A 20645-nucleotide genomic window follows, 5' to 3' on the forward strand; every position below is an offset into this window, starting at 1 on the left:
AGAGGGAGAGGGCGCTTGGGCGCGATCGTGTCAACCGCCCGAGTCATCTCTGCATTCCACAGAGCGACCTGGGCTTCGACAGGAGCACCAGCCATACCAGCAGGAAAATCCCCCAGAGCCCTCTGGAATCCATCGGAGTCCATTAGCCTCCGGGGGCAGACCATTTTAATAGGCCCCCCACCCTTGCAGAGGGGAAAGGCCGCCGAAAGTCTAAACCTCAATAGGAAGTGATCTGACCATGACAAGGGGGTAGATGTTAATTCCTCCACTTTCAGATCACCATCCTCCTGCCCAGTTGAGAAAACCAAGTCAAGTGTGTGTCCCTTTGCATGTGTTGGGCCGATGACATGGTGAGACAGCCCCATGGTTGTCATGGCGGCCATGAAGTCCTGAGCTGCCCCGGATACAGGAGCCTCAGCATGGAAGTTGAGATCCCCCAGAACCATCATCCTGGGGGTCCTCAACACCAGATCTGAGACAACCTCCATATGGACAACCTTCATATGGCCCCCAAATGGAGGATGCAACATCCACCCGTTCTTCCCAGCATAACCCAGAGCAACAGTCCTCCTGTAACCATCATATGACCTGCAGACTCATCCCACACTACACCTGGGGCTAACTAGTTTGGATTTGCAGATAATCTGGCTTCACCATCCAATCACTTTCCCCACTCCATATTCCTCCCCAGCCCCCACTGCCTTGTGAACATCTTGCCTGCAGAAGAGATTGGTTTAAATTTTTGATCTTTTGGTTGTCCTTATAAAAGTATTACAACAGCATGGGTTTTGGAGTTTTTCTGATAGATGACTGGCTGGCTACCTTTGCCTTTTTCGGTATCTCTTTGAGAATTAATTGTAAACTGCTTTGGAAGCCAATCTTAGGTGAAAAGCAGGGTATAAATATAATGGCTTCGATCTAGAGTTATCCTTCATCAGCACTCTTGTCATTCACAGAAGAGCCTAATTTAGGGTGACCATATTTTGGAAACCAAAAAGGAGGACAACATGGTTGGCCCCCAAGGGGGCTTGTCCAGCACCAAGGGGGCGTGCCCACCCGAATATAGCCTTGGTCACATGTCTGATTTTATAGCACACATTTAAGACAAATCTGTTCTACATAGCATCTTAATGTTAAAATCACTGAAATAAAGAACAAGTGAGAGATTCAATGTATCTCAAATTAACTTCACTCGCTCCTACTTTTGTAGGTTTTGCTGTACTTTGAAGCTTTTGCTATGCTTTGTGTGATACAGTCTCCCCTTCCCTCAAATATCTTTTCTGACTGTATCTTCACTCATTGCAAGCTGCTATTGTTGTTAACAGGGTTTGCTACTGGCCGGCCGGATGGCTGGCTGGCTTTTTTTAATTTCAATTTTTTAAAAAAGCTTGTGTATAATTGTCACAAGTTTCTCTACTCTAACATTAGGGTGGGTGTTGTGGCAGTTTACCTAAAGACTGGAGATCCCCTTAATGCCAAGTGCTGAAACTGCTCAATATGCAAAACCTCAAAGAGGAGGTTTGACAACCTGAGTTCGAAGGATATGCCTCCAGCAGTTTTAAAACACAATAATTTTAAAACTTTGAACTTTTAAAAAAATCCTAAAAAAAATATGGATGAACAGATCTGATTCAAACCTGGCATGGCTAAATCTCTCCTTAAAAACTATCATGGTGCCAACTTTCAGCCCTTTATCTTTTAAAAATGTCATTTAAAAATAATAATTTTAAAACCTCAAACGTTTTTAAAAAATCCAAAAACTCAATGGATGGACAGATCTGTTTCAAACTTGGCATGGTTAAAGTCCTTGTTAAGAGCAATCATGGTGCCAAGTTTCATCTCTTTATCTTTAAAAATAATATATATTTTTAAAAAATTAAATCCTCAAATTTTAAAAAATTCCTAAAAATCAATGGATGAACAGATCTGTTTCAAATTTGGTACAGCTAAAGCTCTACCTAAAAGCTACCATGGTGCCAACTTTCAGCTCTTTATGTTTAAAAATGATGGTTTAAAAAATAATAATTTAAAAACCTTAATTTTAAAAAAATTCCTAAAAAATCAATGGATGAACAGACCTGTTTCAAATTTGGTGTGGCTAAAGCTCTACCTAAATCCTATCATGGTGCAAAGTTTTATCTCTTTATCTTTAAGAATGACAATTTTAAAAATAATAATTTTAAAACCTCAATTTTTTAAAAAATCCTAAAAAATCAATGGATGAACGAATCTGTTTCAAATTTGATATGACTAAAGCCCTTCCTAAGAGTTACCATCGTGCCAAGTTTCATGTCTTTATCTTAAAAAATGACAGAGTTATAAGCATTTTTGTTAATTCCCATTAGAGCTGCGCTTTGGAAAATCCGGATTTCCCCTCCACCTCCTGGATTTGCTATCAAAAACCCAGACAACTCCGGGCAAATCTGGTCATATGGTCACCCTAGCCTAATTCTAGTGGAGGTTTCTGGAGGCTGAATAGGGGGCAGTGATTTTCTCTGATCCCATTTTTCCCAACCTCCCTCCAACCCAGTGCCACCTTCCACATTTTTGTGGAGTATCCTTTAATCTTTGCAGTAGATTTGATGGAGGTGTGTAATGGCTGCCGTGGGCTCATCTTAGCATAAGCAAAGCCATGTTGGCACTGGAGGTGAAATGTTCATTAAAAAAAAACTTGTACGGGTGCAGAAATAACATTCAGTCTGGGTGAACTTTCAAGTGGCTGATTGATAAGCAAGTTCCTCTTACAGGACAAACAGGGAAGAGCTAACAGCCATAGAAATTACAGGAAACAGCTGTTACCTAAGTTTCCTATTTCATTAACAATACTCTGCACATGCTCTATGTTTTATGCTTACGTGACCAGAACTTGCTAATAAAACAGCTGGCACACCCAGCAATCCTCAGAGAAGAGTATTCTTTGGCAGAGGTATGTCTTCTCTCCATTGCAATTTGAATTCCTTTCTATCAATTAAAGATGTGTTGGATCATAAGAAGTGTCTTCGTAATGTTTGGGCCACAACAGGTGGAAGGAGGTATCGCTCCTGCCCTCTGTCAGTGGGATCCTCTCACTCCACTGATGGGATCTCCAGGTTTAACCCAATAGATCAAAGGGCCTGAGGGTGCCCAGGGGGCTGCCTATACAGCAGTGGGTTGCCGCCATGAGAATGGCTAATCCCGACGCACAGCAAAAATGCAGGGTTTCCAGAGGTCGGGCCCACCCTCTGCCAGGGCGGACAGTGACCAGTCAAGGGTTGCCATCTGCCCAGCCATGCCTCCGCATCAAGGATGGAGTGATGTTAGATGGCAGAAGGGCCATGCTGCACGCCTGGCTCCATCCTAAAAAGTAGGGTTAAGTCTCTAACTTTTAAAATGTGGAGCTTTTCTGGAAAGCCCTGTGATGGCTTTGAGGTGGCTGCTGCATCATATAATTGAGCCACCTCGGGGCTTCCAGAATGTATAGACAGTCTCCACGTCTTACATTTGATGGTGGTACTGTATAATAATGCAATCAGTTTTCTTAAGGCACTCTGTAAGCCCAGCCAGCACTGCACGCTTCCAATGTCAACATGTCGAGATAACACTCGGCTCTGAGAGGGAGATCAAAACCAACGGCTGTTTGGAGAAGCCCATTATTTGAGGACTGAAATGGATTCCTTTGCATCCCAGTCATATATCTTGACTTCAGCAAAGCTTTTGACAAAGTACCACATGACATTCTGATTAACAAACTAGCTAAAAGTGGGCTAGATGGAACAACTATTAGGTGGATCCACAGTTGGCTACAGAATCGGACTCAAAGAGTACTTATCAATGGAACCTTCTCAAACTGGGGAGAGGCAACGAGTGGGGTGCCGCAGGGCTCAGTCCTGGGCCCAGTGCTCTTCAACATTTTTATTAATGATTTGGACGAGGAGGTGCAGGGAACGCTGATCAAATTTGCAGATGACACCAAATTGGGTGGGATAGCTAATACCCTGGAAGACAGAAACAAACTTCAAAGTGATCTTGATAGGCTGGAGTGCTGGGCTGAAAACAACAGAATGAAATTTAATAGGGATAAATGCCAAGTTCTACATTTAGGGAATAGAAACTAAATGCACAGTTACAAGATGGGGGACACTTGGCTCAGCAATACTACAAACGAGAAAGATCTTGGAATTGTTGTAGATCACAAGCTGAATATGAGCCAACAGTGCGATATGGCTGCAAGAAAGGCAAATGCTATTTTGGGCTGCATTAATAGAAGTATAGCTTCCAAATCACGTGAGGTACTGGTTCCTCTCTATTCGGCCCTGGTTAGGCCTCATCTAGAGTATTGCGTCCAGTTCTGGGCTCCACAATTCAAGAAGGACGCAGACAAGCTGGAGCGTGTTCAGAAGAGGGCAACCAGGATGATCAGAGGTCTAGAAACAAAGCCCTATGAAGAGAGACTGAAAGAACTGGGCATGTTTAGCCTGGAGAAGAGAAGATTGAGGGGAGATGATAGCACTCTTCAAATACTTAAAAGCTTGTCACACAGAGGAGGGCCAGGATCTCTTCTCGATCCTCCCAGAGTGCAGGACACAGAATAACGGGCTCAAGTTAAAGGAAGCCAGATTCCGGCTGGACATCAGGAAAAACTTCCTGACTGTTAGAGCAGTGCGACGGTGGAATCAGCTACCTAGGGAGGTTGTGGGCTCTCCCACACTAGAGGCATTCAAGAGGCAGCTGGACAACCATCTGTCAGGGATGCTTTAGGGTGGATTCCTGCATTGAGCAGGGGGTTGGACTCGATGGCCTTGTAGGCCCCTTCCAACTCTGCTATTCTATGATTCTATGATTCTATGAGCTGCTGCACTGAGGTTCCTGTATTTATTTATTTATTTAATTTACAGTATTCATGTACTGCTCCCTAACTGAAGATTGAACATATAGAATAAAAACAGAATATAAACACCATTAAAAACTACATTTTTTTAAAGAACAAGGTTCAGATAAAACAGTGGCCAGTCATTCACGGAAATCTTCGCGGAACAACAACATTTTCAGAAGGCGCCGAAAGCTATGCAACGTTGGCACCTGCCTGACCTCCAAAAGCAAGGAAATGCATAGGAAGGGGGGAGGGTACCTCACTGAAGGCCCTTCTCCTGGTGGACTCCCATAGGCTGCGGAAAAACAACTTGTCCCTTTTGTATCAATAGGTAGAACTAAGTGAGACACACAGGAAGTCAGATGGAAGAGGAAGTCAGGGACACTGAGACTTTGATTGAAGGAATACTCGCCCAATCAGGAGGTGACACAGCAGTCAGTGACTCAGCACTCTCAGGAGTCAGTCAGGGCTGGAGAGAAGTTAGAAGCTATGTTTGTTTGAGGCAATAAAAGTTTTATTTTTATATAATACTGCATTCCTCATTTGCAACAAACCTATCTTTGAAACATGGTGTCAGAAGTCTAACAGGGACCCATTTACAACAACAACAAAAACAGCTTGAGATTTTGCATTATGGAGCAAGGTTTGAAAGCCCCCCCCCCCCATCACTGGATTTCACTGGGCCTAATCTGGCTCAAGCTTGGCAGAACTGGAAAGAGGAGTTTGAATTGTACCTGGATCTTGCCTTCACAAAAGAGGAAGAAAAGCAAAAGGTAAAGTTATTATATTATCTGATTGGAGAAAAGGGGCGAGAGATATGCAAAACTCTTGGGTTTAGTACTACTTCTAGTCTGCAACAGCTAGTAAAAGGGCTGGATGATTACTGCATACCTAAACAAAATGAAGCAATGGAACGATATCAATTCTTTATGAGGCAGCAGGGGTCTGAAGAGAGACTGGATGCTTATGTTACTGCACTAAGGACTTTGGCAACAACCTGTAATTTTGGGGCTATCACAGACTCCCTCATCAGAGACAGAATTGTCTGTGAGACCACAGACCAACATCTCCGTGAGAGGCTGTTGCGGGAGCCAGATTTAACACTGATTCGTTGTTTGGAGATTGCTAGGGCAGCTGAAGCTACTAAAGAAAGGCTTAGGACATTAGAAGGCACCCATGAGGTGCAGGTGCATGCAGTCCAACACCAGTCAAGTCCGTATAATGAGCAGGGCCGGCAGCCTCAGAGACGACTGCCTAAAATACAGTGTATGTTCTGTGGGAAACAACACAAAAAGAGAAAAGAAAGGTGCCCAGCATATGGACAGAAGTGTAAAGGTTGTGGCAAACCCAACCGTTTCCAAAGTCAGTGCAAGAGTGAGAAGAAACCTAATAGGCTGGCTGTGAGAACAATACAGAATGAAAGCGATGAGTCTGAAAACTGTGAGGATGTTTTAAGCCTCACTTTGGGTCCAGTGAATCATGATGTCCACATAGTGGGGAATACAGGGAAGAAGGTAACCTACCCCACCGCATTGTTTGCCACTATGTTGTTGAACAAACACCCAGTTTGTTTCCAACTGGATTGTGGAGCCACCTGCGATGTGCTGCCATTAGCTCTAATAGACAAGAAAACAGATCTGGAACCATGTGGCCAATTGCTCATTATGTACAATAGCAGTACCCTGAAACCTGTGGGGAAGTGCAGGCTAAAGATTCGCAATCCAAAGAATAATAGACTCTATCGCTTAGAGTTCATCATCGTGGAAGGGAATGCCCACAGACGACTGCTAGGAAGCAAAGCAGTCCAAGCTATGCAATTGATTCACGTGCAACATAGGAACATCCTGAACACTGTACAAGCCAGTGAGCAGAACCAGTCCAGGATTTGGACTATGGAGAAAATACTGAAAGATTTTGGGGATGTTTTTGAAGGGGAAGGACATTTGGCAGGGAAATTGAAACTTGAGGTAGATCCTTCAGTAGAACCAGTAAAGATCCCTAAAAGGAGAGTTCCTATGGCATTGGCAGAACCACTGAAGAAGGAACTAGCAAGCCTTCAAAGTAAAGGCATAATTGCTCCAGTAGAGACTAGCACAGAATGGATCTGCAGCTTGGTCATTGTACGGAAACCCTCTGGAAAACTTCGTATTTGTATTGACCCTAAACCTTTAAATAAGGCATTAAAACGCAGTCATTATCCCCTGCCAACCATTGACGATGTTCTATGTGACCTATCACGAGCCAAGGTTTTTTCAGTGTTTGATGTGAAAAATGGATTTTGGCACATAGAACTGGATAAGGAATCTAGCTACCTGACCACATTTGCAACCCCTTTTGGCAGATACCACTGGTTACGAATGCCAATGGGCATCAGCCCTGCCCCAGAAGTGTTTCAACGCAGGTTGAATCAAGAGCTAGAGAACATCCCAGGCCTGAAGATAATCGCAGATGATATCCTAATTGTGGGAGAAGGAGATACGATAATAGAAGCAACAAGGGATCGTGACAAAAAGTTGTGCCATTTTCTGGAGAGGTGCAGAGAGAGGAACATCAAATTGAATCAGGATAAGGCCAGATTAAGACTGAAAGAAGTACCTTACATTGGCCACTTGCTGACTGCAGATGGGTTGAAGGTGGACCCTGGAAAAGTTAAGGCAATCCGAGAGATGCCACGACCCGAGGATGTGAAAGGTGTGCAACGATTCTTCGGCATGGTAAACTACCTGGCGAAGTTTTGTAAAGGGTTAGCAGCTGACTGTGAGCCACTCCGACAGTTGACACACAAAGAAGTAGAATGGCAATGGTCAGAAAGTCATCAGCAAGCATTTCATAAAATTAAGGATACTATATCCAAGACCCCTGTACTGAAGTACTACAGCCCAGGAGAACAGCTGGTCCTACAATGTGATGCCTCACAAAAGGGGCTTGGAGCGGCCCTTTTACAAAAACAACAACCAATTGCTTTTGCCAGTAGAGCACTGTCAGAAACAGAGAGAGGTTATGCACAAATTGAAAAAGAACTGTTAGCTGTCCTTTTTGGGATGGAACGCTTCCACCAGCTCACTTTTGGACAGACAGTACATGTCCAATCTGACCACAAGCCACTGGAAACCATTGTGCGGAAACCATTATTGAGTGCCCCAAAGAGGCTTCAAAGGATGTTGATGAGATTGCAAAAGTATGATGTACAGATCCAATATCATCCAGGCAAGCACCTGGTAATGGCAGACACATTAAGCAGAGCATATCTCTCAAAGCCCAGTGAAGATGGTTCAGTTGAAAAGGACATAGAGTCAATAAATATGCTGCAATATCTACCCATTTCACGGCCACGCCTACAAGCAATACAGGAAGGCACAGAGCAGGATACCAACTTACAGATAGTTAAACGCATTGTCCTGGATGGTTGGCCAGAGACCAAACATCAGCTACCAGTGGAAGCTACACCCTATTTCTCAATGAGAGAGGAGCTCAGTGTGCAAGATGGAATTCTCTTTAGGGCAAACAGAGCTATCATCCCAGAGGCAATGCGCTTGGACATAATGAAAAGGATACACTCCTCACATATGGGAATTGAGAGCTGTCTGAGGAGAGCGAGAGAATGCGTATATTGGCCTGGCATGAATGATCAGCTGAAAACTTACATGGCACAATGTGAGATCTGCAATTCTCTAGGTGACAGACAGCAAAAAGAAACACTCCACCCACATGAGATTCCAAGGAGGCCTTGGGAAAAGGTAGGAGTAGACTTATTCAAGTTGCAAGACAAAGACTACCTCATAACGGTGGACTACTATTCCAATTTCTGGGAGATAGACTCCTTGCTAGATACCCGATCTCGAACAATTATCAGAAAGCTTAAAGGACACTTTGCCCGTTATGGAATACCCGATGTTTTATTTTCCGACAATGGCCCTCAGTTTGTGTCTGAAGAATTTAGGGCCTTCAGAGCACAGTGGGAATTTGACCATCAGACATCGTCACCGGCCTATCCCCAGAGCAATGGGAAAGCTGAGTCAGCTGTCAAGACAGCAAAGCGTATTTTGGTCAAAGCCAAGAAAGCTGGGACAGATCCATATCTAGCTGTCTTAGACCACAGGAACACCCCATCACAAGGCTTGGATGCGAGTCCAGCTCAGAGTCTCATGGGTCGAAGAACTAAGACCTTACTTCCAATGCGAGGAAATTTGCTGCAGCCAGAAATCCATAAAAGACAAGCTGACTTTATAGCAGAACAAAAATCTAGACAGGCCCATTATTATAATAAGTCGGCCGAAGATCTACCTGATCTACACAGTGGTGAGCAAGTCTGGATTCAGCCAGCAGGGCAAGAGAACAAGGAATGGCGAAAGGCAGAAGTACAAAGGCAAGTGAACACACGGTCATTTGAGGTGGTGACACCAGAGGGTCAATTCTTCAGAAGAAAACGTAGACATCTGCGGAGGAGCAGCCAACTAGTATCAAATGCAGGTGTGCAGAACCACCACCAAGAACAGCAATTCCAGGAGGAGAGAGCACCCACTTCACAGTCTGGCCTCCAGGCAAGAGGTCATTCGGAATCCCCTGCCAGAGAGACTGGGGAGATAGTTGAAATGTCCTCACATCCTAGGGATACCCATGATACCGCTTATCACCCCAGAGAAACTACATCTCCTATAGGAAAACAAGTAAGAACTCGAGCAGGTCGCCTGGTACAGAAGCCACACCATCTACAAGACGATGTTTAACTTTTTTTGGGGGGGGGGGGGGGTAAATCGGACTTGTAATGCATTGTTGGTTAAAATAAAAAAAGGAAAGCTGTATCAATAGGTAGAACTAAGTGAGACACACAGGAAGTTAGATCGAAGAGGAAGTAAGGGACACAGACTTTGATTGAAGGAATACTCGCCCAATCAGGAGGTGACACAGCAGTCAGTGACTCAGCACTCTCAGGAGTCAGTCATAGAATCATAGAATAGCAGAGTTGGAAGGGGCCTACAAGGCCATCGAGTCCAACCCCCTGCTCAATGCAGGAATCTACCCTAAAGCATCCCTGACAGATGGTTGTCCAGCTGCCTCTTGAATGCCTCTAGTGTGGGAGAGCCCACAACCTCCCTAGGTAACTGATTCCACCGTCGCACTGCTCTAACAGTCAGGAAGTTTTTCCTGATGTCCAGCCAGAATCTGGCTTCCTTTAACTTGAGCCCGTTATTCCGTGTCCTGCACTCTGGGAGGATCAAGAAGAGATCCTGGCCCTCCTCTGTGTGACAACCTTTTAAGTATTTGAAGAGTGCTATCATGTCTCCCCTCAATCTTCTCTTCTCCAGGCTAAACATGCCCAGTTCTTTCAGTCTCTCTTCATAGGGCTTTGTTTCTAGACCCCTGATCGTCCTGGTTGCCCTCTTCTGAACACGCTCCAGCTTGTCTGCATCCTTCTTGAATTGTGGAGCCCAGAACTGGACACAATACTCTAGATGAGGCCTAACCAGGGCCGAATAGAGAGGAACCAGTACCTCACGTGATTTGGAAGCTATACTTCTATTAATGCAGCCCAAAATAGCATTTGCCTTTCTTGCAGCCATATCGCACTGTTGGCTCATATTCAGCTTGCGATCTACAACAATTCCAAGATCTTTCTCGTTTGTAGTATTGCTGAGCCAAGTGTCCCCCATCTTGTAATTGTGCATTTGGTTTCTATTCCCTAAATGTAGAACTTGGCATTTATCCCTTGGCATTTATCCCTGAGTCAGGGCTGGAGAGAAGTTAGTTAGAAGCTATTTTTGTTTGAGGCAATAAAAGTTTTATTTTTATATAATACTGCATTCCTCATTTGCAACAAACCTATCTTTGAAACACCTTTTTACTGAGGTGGAGGGGGAGGCCCTAGGCCCTAGCCCCAGTTTTCTTCGGCAATGTTGCTCTGCTACTCCCTCCTTCCCTCCCCAATCCATGCCCAACATAGGAATTGCTTGCACCACTGCAGTTTAAACAAACCCAGGGGCTGGGTACTTTTTCATCCTTCTGCAAAGCCTGCTTGATGTAATACATCCTTCCCCAACCAGGTGTGCTCCAGATGTGTTGGACTAGAAATCCCACACATCTGGAGGACACCTGGTTGGGAAAGGCTGATGTGATGGTATGAACATCACTTTCAGTTGTCTGTGTGGTGGAGAGAGGTATTTTAGAATCCCTGGAAAATCAAGCAAGAGGGTCCCTTAGAAGTCTTGCAGCTCCTTAAAAGTGATGGAATGTTAAGCCTTCATAACTTTCCATTGGTCTGAGAGCCCTCATAATTTCCCCACCACATGTGTCTTGGTGTTCCTATAAAAGAGACTCATCCTTAACTTGCCTTTCATTTATGCGAGGGAGCAGCGAGCTGCTTGCGAGAGAGGGAGCGGACAGGCAAAAGAAAATGTCCCAGACGGTTTGTTTGCTGATACTTCTCCTGTGTCTTGGATTTACTTTCCCGACCGTAAAGGGCATTTTTATGGACAAACTCGCCAGCGAGAAGCTGTGTGCTGATGAGGAGTGTTTATGTAAGTGTGTCTCATCCACTCATTTGTTAACCTGTGTGCTCTTAAGGCGCAGTCTTGTTTAGAGTTTATTTGCGGGAGCCACATCCTGGAGTTAATCCTTATCTATCAAGAAATATATACAAATCTCTCCCTAAAGTGCTGCCTGCAAAAGCATTCTGTGCTTTAGAAGGGGGAGAATTGTGGCTGCAGTGCAAATGAGCAAACTGCTTCTTGATGATATGAAGTATGGCTGCATTTGCAGGTTTACAAAGGTAGCCTTTCCCTCAACCCCACTGCACTCTTTATAAAACCAGTCTGTGTCATACTTGTTTTTTCCCCAGATTCCATTTCCTTGGCAAGAGCAGAAGATGACTACAAAGCACCAGACTGCAGATTCATTAATATTAAGAAGGGGCAATTGATCTACGTTTACTCAAAGCTAGTGAAAGAAAGAGGAGCTGGAGAATTCTGGGCTGGAAGTGTAAGAAAATCTAAATAGTATCTCCTCTCTCCTTGGCTATTTACTCTCAGCACCCACAATTTGAAGAGATGGGCTTTACCACAGTCCTTGAAAGGCCAAGGGAGGGGGGAATATTCTGGGTCCTACCTCACCAATGATCTGTTTTGTTAGCTAGGGTGACGATATGAAAAGGAGGACAGGGCTCCTGTATCTTTAACAGTTGCATGGAAAAGGGAATTTCAGCAGGTATCATTTGAATATATGGAGAACCTGGTGAAATTTCCTCTTCATCACCACAGTTAAAGCTGCAGGTGCCCTGCCCTCTTTTAAATCCGGTCACTCTAGTTTAGCTCCTGCACTGTTGTGATGAAGAGGGATTTCCCCAGGTTCTCCAGGTATACAAATGACACCTGCTGAAATCTCCTTTTCATTACAACTGTTAAAGATACAGGAGCCCTGTCCTCCTTTTCATATGGTCACCCTATGTTAGCACCTCAATGTGGCCAAAATAATCTCCGATATATAAAAATGTAATAGTAAGCCTTGGTTCAACAAAGAAGCAAGCTAGTATACTCTGAATAAATGGCTGTGCTTAATTCTGGATTTGTTTGATGTAACCTATCAGGTTTATAGCGGACAGTATGAGGACCAGATGGGCACTGTTAGTTATTTCCCCAGGAGTTTAGTCACGGAACAGCACGTCTATCAGGAAGCAAACAAGACAATTTCCACAAAGGTACAGAATGAACTGGCTGGGTGAATGTTTTGAATTATTCAGTTTGGGTTTATCATCAAAACCTTGTGGTATATAACCATAGCAGTGACCTCTCTTATTCGGAGGAATATTTCTCCTAAGCTAGCTGAGTGACAATCTAGCTTCATTGAAATTATTGAATAAACCTCTGCAGAATGTTCCTTATTGACTTGGCTCAGGCCCTGTGTACACTGAGAGGTACACTCCTCTGGGAACAAGTTAAGCACTGTGCTTTCCAGCAGAACTGCATCCTGTTGCTAGAAGCAGCCTTTTTCCTGACTGGGCTGGATGCCACATCTTCTCTTTCTGCCTAATTGGTTTCCTTTGTGAGGAAAAACCTGAGGAATATCAAGATTATACCTCTCCCACCCCTCCTTATTTGAGTTCTGAAAACCTGAAGGCTTCGTCAACATAACCCAGGTCTAGCTCTTACTGAAGTGGCAAACTGGCATCTTGGCTGTATCCAGGTGTTGACAATTCTACATGCCTGCTTCCTGGGGGCGCCTGCCTCTTAGAACTTCTCTACATGGGCAATTTATTGCATGCTCATGTTTGGCCACTCATGGAAGTTTGTGGGGCTTTTATACAACACCGATCTCCAGGACATCTCCTGCACCTTCTGGTAATCTCACTTTAAAAAAGATCAAAGATAATGCACTATTTAAAAATAGAGTGAGATATTCCCAAATGTGTAAAGTTGGCATTGAGCTATAATTCAGCCACTAGATGGCGATGTTTCATTGAACATTATGGAGAATTGCTGAGAGGGGAAATTTTCAATTACAAATCACATGGTTGCCCTTGGTCACCATCTAAAGGAGCTGTAGTAAACGTGGAAAGACCTCAGAAGAAAAAAGTCTGATAAGGGTGCAGGTTTTTTCCTTAATGTAGACAAGCTGTTACTCTCTGGAGAGTCAGACTTGCAGCAACTTCAGACAGGTTCTTACCTGCACAGCAGTTTGGAAGGGGGCGGGAATAAGTAAGCATGTCTCCTGCTCTTTCTGTCCTTATGTATGGCTTCGCAGAAGTAAAACTAGACCTTGTCTCTCCTTCATACCCTACATATTTTCTAGGGGGAGAGGTGGAGTTTTCTTGACTTGCTGAAAGTTTTGGAAAAGCCACAGGAAGAAGTGTCTGGTGTGTCTTTGCACGACTAATGCTTCCTGCAAACAAGCTAAAAATTTCCCCTTTCCCCAGCCCTCTAGCAAGCACAGAGGGCCTAGATGAAACGTGGGGATTTTCTCACAAGTTTCTATCTTTTTTCACTCCTCTGTACAAGTCAGACCACCAGACCTCACCTCTCTCAATCCCTCTGTGCTTATGGAAGGCCATGGAAAAGAGGTAGAGTCTTATCACATCTGCAGCAGTTTGGGGAAAGTACAAAGGGGAAGCAGGAGGTGTTTTGCTTATTCTTAGCTTCTTCATACTGCAGTGCAAGTGAGAGAATCCCTGGCCTCTTCCAGAAGCTCTCTGCACATGCCAGTAGCATGGTGCATGTGTGTGTAATTGGTACAAGGATGGATAGAGATCGCCCTAAAAGGCAATGGTTGTGTTCAGACATAATACTAAATTATGGTCTAGCATGACAAGAATGAGTCTAAAGTCCACCCAGGCCACAGCTAGACCTAAGGTTTATCCTGGGATCATCCAGGGTTCACCCCTGCCTGAGCACTGGATCCCCTGTGTGTCACCTAGATGAACAGGTTTGACCCCTGGACGATCCAGGGATAAACCTTAGGTCGAGCTATGGCCCCAGTTTCATGTGCTTCCTCTCCTCCACTGATACATCACTGGGATGGAGATCAGAATCTCCTACTTCATATTAACCACAATTTAACATATTGCCTGAATCATAAACTATGGTCAGTTAGTGAAAACAAGCCAACTTCATAAACTGTGGTTTGAAGATGGCTTGTTTCCACTATCACTAGGTTCAGATGTCATGACAAGCTGCAGTTAAACTAAAATGGAAGGGAAAGCTTCCAAAGTCATTCTCATCGCCATGCTGGAATACAAGAGAGGAGATTGCACACGGTCACAGGAAGTTCAGACTTGTAATGCTGAACTATGCTTTAGTGTTGCACCTTAACCAGCCCATTATGCTATTAAAGTAGCAACAAACACTTTTTGATCTGTTTTTCAGGCCATTGATTTCTTCTGTGAATAGAAGCATGTAGTTCAGAAGCCCTGAGCAAAAAAAAAAAAAAAAAACCTCTCCCTCCTCTTCTGCAAATTCTTGGAAAAAATAGAAAACTGGTCTTTCCAAAAAAAAAAAAAAAAAAAAGCAAAAGAGAAGAAAAACATTTAAAAAGGATAGCTGTATGCCATTTTTATTTACTTTGCTGTATTGCACTTCCCAAAACGCTGTTGTCTTTCAAACTACTGTACTATCTTTGTTTCAAAGAAATAAAGGTTCGTTATGTTGGGTAGGACCCTAAATGCTTTGTGTTCATCTGTACTTTGACCATCTCTCTGAGCATTTTGTCTCTCCTGATATGTTTTGAGTTGCTAAATAAGAACAGAAAGGGAAACATTTTATTCTGATTCATTTGTCAGTAGCCTATAACAAGTGGTTCGTGGGCTGTATGTGGACCATGACGGGTTGCCAAATAGAAATTCAGCACCCAAAAAAGGTGCTTTTTGCAATGCAGAGCACTAAAAGACTAAAATTTAGCTTATCCTAAAGTGAAATTTGACCATTAGCACTTCATCGCTCTTACAGAGCGCTAAAGCCTTTGTGAACTGCCCAGGGAGCTTCGATTATTGGGCGGTATAAAAATGCAATCAATCAATCAATCTAGCATCAGAGCAAGCTAAATTTAACCCCTTTAGCACTACAGAACAGTTTGCCACTGGTTTTAGGTGGCAAACTGTAGTTTAAAAATAATAATTCAGGGGCCCCTGCAGACCACACAGTGTTTTGCAGCTCAGGTGTGTGTGTGTGTGTGTCCGTGTCCGTCCCTCAGTTCACTATTCCTGCCCTGTATGAATCACAAGCCATACCATTGTGCAGTGTTTTGAAATGATTGTACACATATTGCAGGAGGAGTTTTCTCCATTCAGAAGATCTTCATTTTTCATTAATTATAGTACTGGAAACATCAAACATTCCTGGGTGCACTTCTGGGGCTGAGGATGGGTGTGTGTTGCTACCCTCAGCATATCTGATTGTATAATGAGGAAATGAACGTTTCCTTTCGTTCCTGGCACTGATGCCTTATATGCTCATGTGCGAAGGTAACATTGCAATGGATCAGGGGTGCACAAGCCCCTCTTTCTTTCCTTTTTGGCCTTGATGACGGTTTGGGGGCTGCTCACATGTGTGCACACATATACAGACATGCCTGCTCACTTAAACGCACATATTCACAATGGACAACCATATAGGCAATATTAAGACAATGGTCATATCAGACATTTCAAAGAGCTCTAGCTTAAAAATCAATCTGAACCAAAGTTTACTGTTGACCTTTACTGGCAGGAAGTTTTGCGTGGGGAATAGAGAACATTATGAGAAAATGTTTTGCTCAATAAGGTTCATGCCCCAGACACAGGCCAAAACTACAGAGAACAAGTTGGGAAATTTCTATAGAACTGTAGAGAGACGTTGCCAAATATGATTAAAAATGAGTTGGGATTAAAAGAGTATTGTAGCTAATCAAAGAACAGTAAGCAATCTCATCACATGTCATTGATGTCTGCAGAGGGAATTCCATCTTGTGAAATAATGTAATGTGCCAGGTAAAGGGTTAAGGACCGCCCCTCTGCCATGGGTGGCTATGGGTGGCTACATGCTGAACGTGCATTCCTCAATTGTGGACTGTGACCAATGGGGCTTCAAATGTAACCTATGACTCATTGAAATTATGCACCTTAACTTGCTATTGAATGTAACCTAGCTTGCTAAGCCAGCACTGACCAATAAAAGGGATAGAATGTAATGACACTGACCAATGAAGAGACTAACACCCTTTTGTAATCAGAGTCTATAATATACATGTGGAATTCCTTTGTTCTGGGTGCTCTGATTTGCATTTTGCCGTAGTACCCCATATTGCAGTATTGGAAGTAAAAGATTAAGTTAAATCCTCCAGCCTCGTGTGTTTGATTGGGAAGTTATGCGCCCAAGTAATGAGCTGCTCCTCCCCATTTGGGGGACAACATCATGTTCAAATGTAAAACCATACAAGCAAAGGGAAAATACCGGTAGGGTGTGGGGTTGCTCCCAGCAGTGGTTTACCTCTGCTAGCCAAAAGCTGTATTGATAATATATGGTCTATACTTTGTCTGGATAGCATTTCCTGTTTTTCCATAAGGTATGTGGTGTGTGCGTGTGTAAGTATAATATTGTCTTTCTTATTAATAAAAAGGTGTATGTTACTTATGGGTCAGTGCTTTCCAGTGCCAATGGCAATGGCCACTTCAGGTAGGAACTCAAGGATAACTTCTTAATTGGGCAACGGATCCATCTATGACCCTTTTAAATTAAACCACAGTGTCATTTGGGCAGGAAATTTAGTGCCCTTTAAATTCTCCCCTTATATCCTACTTTACCTATACCAGAAATCTTATCTATTGTAGGAATATCTCTTACATAGATAAACACATGTACATGCATTATTATTATTATTATTATTATTATTATTATTATTATTATTATTATTTTATTATTTATATAGCACCATCCGTGTACATGGTGCTGTACAGAGTAAAACAATAAAATAGCAAAACCCTGCCGCATAAGCTTACATTCCAATAGAATCATAGTAAAACAATAAGAAGGGGAAGAGAATAGGAATGTGCTCCACTCCGATTAGAAGCGTAGAAGCAGAAGCGAATTGGCCTGCTCCGCCTTGCCCAGAGGTGGAGTAGAAGTGGACCGGGGACCCCTAGAAGCAAAGTGAAGAGAAGCGCCCATTTTCGGAGCACTTCTCTTTTCACGGACCGATCTGATCGCCATTTTGAAACATTTCGCCCATAGGATTGCATTGCGGAAAAGAAAAGGGGATAACTGTGTTGTTTTTGAATCTATCTTTCTGAAACTTCTTGTGCTTAGAGAGTCATGGCTGGGGGTGATTTTGAGCCTACTCTCAGCTCTCTGCATGGTGCGGTTCGCTTGCTAGAATTTTTTAAAAAGTAGGGTAAAGGCAGGAAAAAGATTACCTTTTCGATTGCTGAGGGGCAGAGTCAACTCCCGGTCATGATCACATGATCCCAAAGTTGGAGGAGGGGATAGGCAAAATGGGTAACTTGGGATTCTGGGAACTTCTCTTTCTTCATCTGAACGGACTTTTCCCAGAGTTTTTAAAAACAGTAGCCCCAACAAATGCACAAACACAACCTGAAATCATATACTAAGCCAATAATAAGAGATAGAAACACAGCACTGCTACCCACCCTAACTTTGGGGAACAACTGAAAAGATGTGGTGCAAGGGGATGAGCTCCCCTAGGGCATGTGGACGTGCCCTCACTCTCTCCTGTACTTGGAGGGCCATCAGAGCCTTCCAAAGAGAGTAACTCGGTGGAGCAATGCCTATCATGAGTTGAAGTGAGAGCTTTGCTTCTTAAAAGACTGGTTCCTAGACAGGACCAGTTAAATTGGCTGATGATTCCCTATCTGGGCACGTCCACCCCCCACCTTATTACTGGTAAAAGACAAATATAGCCTTTTTAAAAAAGTTCTTCTTGTTTATTCAGCAACACTGCAGATTTTAATTCCACCCCTCCTTTGTTTGTTTATTTATTTATTTATTTATTTATTCCATTTTATATGCATTACTGGGTTATCCTTGGCTCACTTCCTTATGCCCCCAGAAATGTCTGCTGCCTGCCTGCCTTCCCTCCCTCCTCCCCTGCCCGCCTCGCAGGGATGTTGTGTGTGTCTGGCTTTGACTCGGGGGAGAAGTCCTTCCTGTGCTCAATTAGACTTTTGGAAGTTCCAAATCCATTTTTCAAGTGTGGAAGAAGATTCATAGGTTTATCTCTACTCCCCAATTCATGGCATGTTGGGATTTCCTTTGAAATGGCCCCATTGAGCTGTCTGCAGGTTTAAGCCCTGCCAAAAATCAGGGGATGATGGGATTGCCTTGTACCTTGGCATGATTGTGGGTCTAGATGGCATCTGTGAGTGTGCCCACTTCCCTTTTTTATCTGTCCAAATGTCAGAGAACAGTCCACGTCTGCCCGATAAATTCCCCAAAAGTCAGGGGATGATGGGACTGCCTTGAGTCTGGGCGTGCATGTGTATCCCTGGATAAGCTATCGTGGTGGTGAGTTTGAGGTTTTTAATGTGCACATTGACGGAGCTATCGTAAGGGGTGTGAATGGGGTGCCCGATTTTCATAAATTCCCCAAAATCAGGGGATGATGGGACTGCCTTGAGTCTAGGTGTGCATGTGTATCCCTGGATAAGCTATCATGGTGGCGAGTTTGAGGTTTCTAACGTGCAAATTGATGGAGCTATCGGAAGGGGTGTGAATGGGGTGTTGGATTTTCATAAATTCCCCAAAAATCAGGGGATGATGGGACTGCCTTGAGTCTTGGCGTGCATGTGTATCCCTGGATAAGCTGTCATGGTGGTGAGTTTGAGGTTTCTAACATGCAAATTGACAGAGCTATCGAAAGGGGTGTGAATGGGGTGCCCGATTTTCATAAATTCCTCCAAAATCAGGGGATGATGGGACTGCCTTGAGTCTGGGCGTGCATGTGTATCCCTGGATAAGCTATCGTGGTGGTGAGTTTGAGGTTTTTAACATGCACATTGACGGAGCTATCGAAAGGGGTGTGAATGGGGTGCCCGATTTTCATAAATTCCCCAAAAATCAGAGGATGATGGGACTGCCTTGAGTCTGGGTGCGCATGTGTATCCCTGGATAAGCTGTCATGGTGGTGAGTTTGAGGTTTCTAACGTGCAAATTGACAGAGCTATCGAAAGGGGTGTGAATGGGGTGCCCGATTTTCATAAATTCCCCAAAAATCAGGGGATGATGGGATTGCCTTGAGTCTTGGCGTGCATGTGTATACCTCCATGAGGTGTCATGGTGCCAACTTGAGGTTTCTAACTTTCACAGAAAAAAAGTTGTATACTTTTTTAGCTTAATGCAAGCCTATGGGGGGGGGGGGGAAACAGAGCTGCGATCCGGATCCGGAGCTCTGCAGTGGAGCGGAGTGGACATAGGTGGAGCGGGGGCAGAGTGAAGCGGCCCGATCTGCAAATTGCAGATCTGGAAGAGAAGCGGAGCGGGGGGTCCGTGCACACCCCTAGAAGAGAATGCACCAAACAGGCACAGGGTAGAGTAAAACTAACAGTATAAAAGTAAGATCAAAATCAAGTTCTAAAAGCTTTAGAAAAAAGAAAAGGTTTTAGCTGAGCTTTAAAAACTGCAATAGAACTTGTAGTTCGCAAATGTTCTGGAAGACCATAAGGTAGGGTGACCATATGACCAGATTTGCCCTGAGTTGTCTGGTTTTTTGATGGCAAATCCGGAAGGGGGGAGGGGAAATCCGGATTTTTCCAAAGAGCAGCTCTAATGGGAATTAACAAAAATGCTTATAACTCCATCATTTTTTAAGATAAAGACATGAAACTTGGCACAATGGTAGCTCTTACGAAGGGCTTTAGTCATACCAAATATGAAACAGATCCATTCATCCATTGATTTTTTAGGAAATTTTTTAAAATTGAGGTTTTAAAATTATTATTTTTAAAATTGTCATTTTTAAAGATAAAGAGATGAAACTTTGTACCCTGATAGGATTTAGGTAGAGCTTTAGCCACACCAAATTTGAAACAGATCCATCCATCCATTGATTTTTTTAGGAATTTTTTTAAAAATGAGGTTTTAAAATTATTATTTTTAAAACTGTCATTTTTAAAGATAAAGAGCTGAAAGTTGGCACCATGATAGCTTTTAGGTATTTTAGCCATACCAAATTTGAAACAGATCTGGGGCCAGTATCAAATCCTGTTAACAACAACAGCAGCTTGCAATGAGCGAAGATACAGTCAGAAAAGATATTTGAGGGAAGGGGAGAATGTAACTCACAGAGTATAGCAAAACCTTCAAAGTACAGCAAAACCTACAAA

At 43.5% G+C, this 20645-nt stretch overlaps 1 protein-coding gene across 1 annotated transcript; it reads left to right on the plus strand.

Annotated features, from left to right (window-relative positions):
* The first annotated feature begins 11234 nt into the window (after nt 1-11234).
* On the plus strand, nt 11235-14724 carry OTOR (otoraplin). The gene is made up of 4 exons (XM_063125870.1): nt 11235-11364; nt 11685-11824; nt 12429-12539; nt 14701-14724. The coding sequence occupies exons 1-4, from the start codon at nt 11241-11243 to the stop codon at nt 14722-14724; spliced, it is 399 nt and encodes a 132-aa protein (XP_062981940.1). The 5' UTR covers nt 11235-11240.
* The last annotated feature ends 5921 nt before the right edge of the window (nt 14725-20645 follow it).

This window comes from Elgaria multicarinata, chromosome 4 (genome assembly GCF_023053635.1).
Source record: "Elgaria multicarinata webbii isolate HBS135686 ecotype San Diego chromosome 4, rElgMul1.1.pri, whole genome shotgun sequence".
NCBI lineage: Eukaryota > Metazoa > Chordata > Lepidosauria > Squamata > Anguidae > Elgaria > Elgaria multicarinata.